The 4,412-nt window shown below is 37.4% G+C and overlaps 1 protein-coding gene across 1 annotated transcript in view; it reads right to left on the bottom strand.

Annotated features, from left to right (window-relative positions):
* LOC105546690 (cTAGE family member 8-like) overlaps positions 1-503 on the bottom strand; it is a 2,770-nt gene extending 2,267 nt beyond the window's left edge. The window contains exon 1 of the mRNA XM_011989944.1: positions 4-503. Within this exon, the coding sequence (XP_011845334.1) occupies positions 4-503 (500 nt within the window). The remainder of the gene's footprint in view (positions 1-3) is intronic.
* Between the last annotated feature and the right edge of the window lie 3,909 nt (positions 504-4,412).

Here is a 4,412-nt window from a genome sequence, read left to right as displayed (position 1 = left end):
TACTCTTTTTGAATAAGGCTAAATTTTTCAAGTAGTTTACATTTTTCTTCAATTAGTCCAGAAAGCGTTGCAGCAAGTTGTTTTTCTCTTCCCACATAAAGCCGACTCCTAACGGATCTAAAAGCTCTCCACAGAAAAAGGGGAACAGCAAAAAATCCAACAACGGCTGCACATACCACCAGTTCCCATGGAAAACCATAAGGATTCGAATATGGTCTCCTACTTTCAGGCAGTGCTGCCACAACCCTGCGTAGCTCCTCCAGGACCAGCCCCAGATAGGGCTGAGGGGTAGCGCCCGGCTCCACCACAGCGCCGAGGCTGCTCTGGGGTCTCCGCAGTAACACTGGCCACAACAAGCGGTGGAGAACATGCAGCCGGGGTCTGGAATCCGAATCCGCACGCGGCCACCAAGCGGAGCGGACCACTGAGGAGCCGGCTGCGGGGGGAGCTTGGGAACGCGGGCACCGCACAGGCCTCACAGGCCCATGCTGCTGTCCCCTCATCCCCCAGGCCCCCTTGTTACACTTTACATCCTGAGGCAACGCAGGTCCCAGCCTGACCCGCCTTAGTTCTGGCAGTTTTCACATCACATATTTTGCAGTTCTGTTAAGTTTGGTGAGTACCCTTTTAAAATCGCCGTTTTCTTTATGGATTAAACCTTTGATCATTATATAATCTCTCTGTTTCTGGTAATTTTCTTTGCTTTATCTGATATACATACAGGCACTCTTGCTTTCCTTGCATTAATGTTTGTGTAATATATGTTTTTTCATCCTTTTAATTTGGCCTGCCCTGTATTGGTAAATTTCAAGTGAGTTTCTTGTACACAGCATACAAGAAATATATACGAAAGAGTCATTCTTTTAAATACACTCTTCTATTATCTGTGTCTTGGTAGACCATTCATAATTAATCTAATTATGGATATTTTAGCGCATAAGCCTGACTTTTTTTTTTCCTGTATCAATTCTTGTTTCTCTGTTTATTTTTGATGACTTCCTGTAGGTTATTTGAATATTTGTTTTAGAATTCCATTTTGTTATTCATAGTATTTATAGCATGTCTTCTTTTTTATAGTTGTTTAGGTTGCATTTTATAGCTTAGTATATATTCCTTTATATATACATTATCACACTAAATGGGTGTCATCTGTATTCCAGTTTGAGTGAAGTATAGCAACCCTCTGTCATATTATGCCTCTTTGCCCTCTCAGATTTGTAGTATAATTGTCTTACATACATTTAGAATAACACTAGGCAATGCTATGATTTTTGCTTGAAACATCAAACATAATTTAGGAAATTAGATTCTGTGAAAATAAAGTGAGCATTTCAGAGCTGCCAGAAAGAAATCGGACACAACCTGTTTTGTCTTTCATTTTTTCTTTCTTTCCTTTATATTGATCATAGATATTATGAGGCTCTATCTATTAACTCCAATATCTGGATTCTCTATGAATTTGTTTTTAATAACTGATTTATTTCTCATCAGTCTTCTTTTCTTGCTTTTTTGTATATTTGGTATTTTTTTTAAAGTATGCTGAGTTTATGGCTAATATAATATTGAAATACTCAAGAATTTTGAATTTTTTATCTGGGCAGAAGTTGTAATTACTTGTAGATCATCTTGCTGCTCTCAAGACATAGTTTTAAGCTGTATTATGGTAATGATATTTTATTTTCCTCTTAGAACATATGCCTCACTCCTAGGATACTGCACCTCTCCTAAGATAATTTTTAGAGTCCAAATGAGTTTCTCAGTTGTTTACCAACATTTCCCCATCTGGCTGGATCTGAACTCCAGTAGCTTTCCAGTAAATTTTCAGTCCCTGATGATCTCTTCTGCTTTCTGTATGCCAGCCGTTGTTTTCTACTAGGTCTCCTCTCTTCTTAACCAGCTGTCACATAGCTAAGAAGTCACAGAAGGACCAAAATGGCATCTACACACCCATTTCTAGGTTCTTTCTCTCTCCCATATGGTACATTGACCCCCAATTCCAAACCAATTTAGCAGCTTTGAACTCTATTCATTGCTTCTTTTGGTTCCCAAGACCACTAACCCCTGGTTGGGTCGCATTTTCCTGTACCAACGTCAGGAAGGTGCCTTTCTGGAAAATCCTGGCAAATGTGGTACAAATCTCATGTGCTTCACCTTTCTTAAAGATCTCATACCTGACTTGCTGCAACAATGTTCTTCAGTGCCTGCTGATATGGTTGGCTGTGACCCTACCCAGATCCCATCTTGAATTGTGGCTCCTATAATTCCCACGTGTAGCCTGCCCACCTGAACCATGCTTAGGACCTGGTGAGAGGTAATTGAATCATGGGGGCGGGTCTTTCCCGTGCTGTTCTTGTGGTAGTGAATAAGTCTCACGAGATCTGATGGTTTTACAAAGGGGAGCTCCCCTGCACGTGCCCTCTCTCTTGTCTGCCATGTAAGATGTGCCTTTGCTTTTCCTTTGCCTTTCCATCATAATTGTGAGGTCTCCCCGGCCATGTGGAACTGTGAGTCCACTAAACTTCTTTCTTTTATGAATTACCCAGTCTTGGGTATGTCTTTATTAGCAGCATGAGAACAGACTAATGCACCTGTCAAGAATTTTTTTCTATATTTTGTCCAGATTGTATAGTTTTTTATGGTGGGAGGGTGAATCTGACACAAGCTAGTTGGTGTCAAGTAGCCAAGTCACATAATAATTTATTTTTAATGTAAAGCTATACAATCTTCTTTCTATACCTAAATTTTTAATTAAAATATAATAATTAAAATGTTACTAAAAATTTCTTAATGATTTTATTTCATGGGGAAGAGACTCAGTCAGGAATGTGAAGTATGGCCTACAAGTATTTCTCATTTTGCAGGACACTGCCTGGGTGTCCCTCTCCCATGGATGATCATTAGTGTGGTTTATCTTTATGTTTTGAGGAAACAAGTCTGTAGTATGTTACTATATTCTACTATATAAAGATACTCTTCAACTTATGATAGGATTATGTTCCAATAAACCCATCAGAAGTTGATAATATTGTAAGCTGATGCTTTTTTTAAAAAAATATAGACTCCTGTCATGTTGCCCAGGCTGGAGTGCAGTGGCTATTCTCAGGTGTGCTCGTAGTGCACTATATTCTCAAACTCCTTGAGCTCAAACAATCCTCCTGCCTCAGTTTCCTGAGCAGCTGGGTCTCTAGGCACACACCCCTATACCTGACTTGAACATATGTTTAATAAACCTAACCTACCAAACATCACAGCTTATCCTAGCCCACCTTAACCATGCTCAGAACACTAACATTAGCTTACAGTTGGGCAGAATAATCTTACACAAAGACTATATTATAGAAAACTGTTGAATATTTTATGTAATTTACTGAATACTGTACTGAAAATGAAAAGATAATGGTTGCATGAGTATTTGAAATATGGTTTCTACTGAATACATATCACTTTCCCACTATTGGACAGTTGAAAATCTTAAGTGAAACCACTGTAAGTTGGTGACTCTCTACATTTGTTTATTTTACTACTTTCCCTTTTTCTTTTAATAATTGAAAGGCATAATAAGGTAAAATATTATTTTCTAAAAATACTCTGCTGCTCTGGAAAATAAAAAAAGCAGAAGTTTCAAAGAAATCTTTCAAGAGATATAAAACTCATATGAAAATGAGATAATTAAAGAATAAATCTGTAATTATGCATGTTGTAAAATACAAATGGGAGGCCGGAAGAGAGACTGTAGATGCGCCGTGAAAATGAAAGCAGAAATAAAGTAGGAATGGAAACATTTATATAGGAGTTGTGAGATATAGTATCCTATTTTTGTTCAACACTAAATAGTTTTCATATCTAGCAGAGGACTTCGAAATTATAAGCTACTCAACAGTGAATCTGAGTTTTCTTCATTCATCTCACAGTTAGTGTTATATACATATACAGCTCTGTAATGATTATATGTATCAATTTTTTTTCCAGTCAAGGAGTTTTCTTCCTCATGTTCATTTTTTCTGAAAAAATACCACTTGGTACTACATGATGTGAATGGCTATGATTGAACTGGTTACTTACAGTAATAGGCTAACATGTTGTTTTGGCAATTAAACAATAAAAAAGATGTTCTTTATTAAGATATGAATCTATTTCTTAAAGAAATGGGTTCCATAGATTTCTATAGCATTAACCATGTTGGTAATTCAAATGACTCATCACTGAACAAAAGTGCTCAACCTCAGAGACTATCCTTGCACATAAAAATTTTTCTTATTTTCAATTGAGTATTGGCCAACTCATATCAAACATTGTTGATAGATTTGTTTTTTCAAGATGGCAATTAGAGGCTTTTAATATGCCACAGTCGCTTGGAAATAGCAAGGCAGTGCATAAAGATAAATTCTGTGAGCTTTAATTCAAGAAGGAAA

The sequence above is a fragment of the Mandrillus leucophaeus genome, unplaced genomic scaffold, assembly GCF_000951045.1.
Source record: "Mandrillus leucophaeus isolate KB7577 unplaced genomic scaffold, Mleu.le_1.0 Scaffold365, whole genome shotgun sequence".
NCBI classification, from domain to species: domain Eukaryota; kingdom Metazoa; phylum Chordata; class Mammalia; order Primates; family Cercopithecidae; genus Mandrillus; species Mandrillus leucophaeus.
Note: the sequence above shows the minus strand (reverse complement) of the source record. Positions and strands in the feature narration are given on the sequence as shown.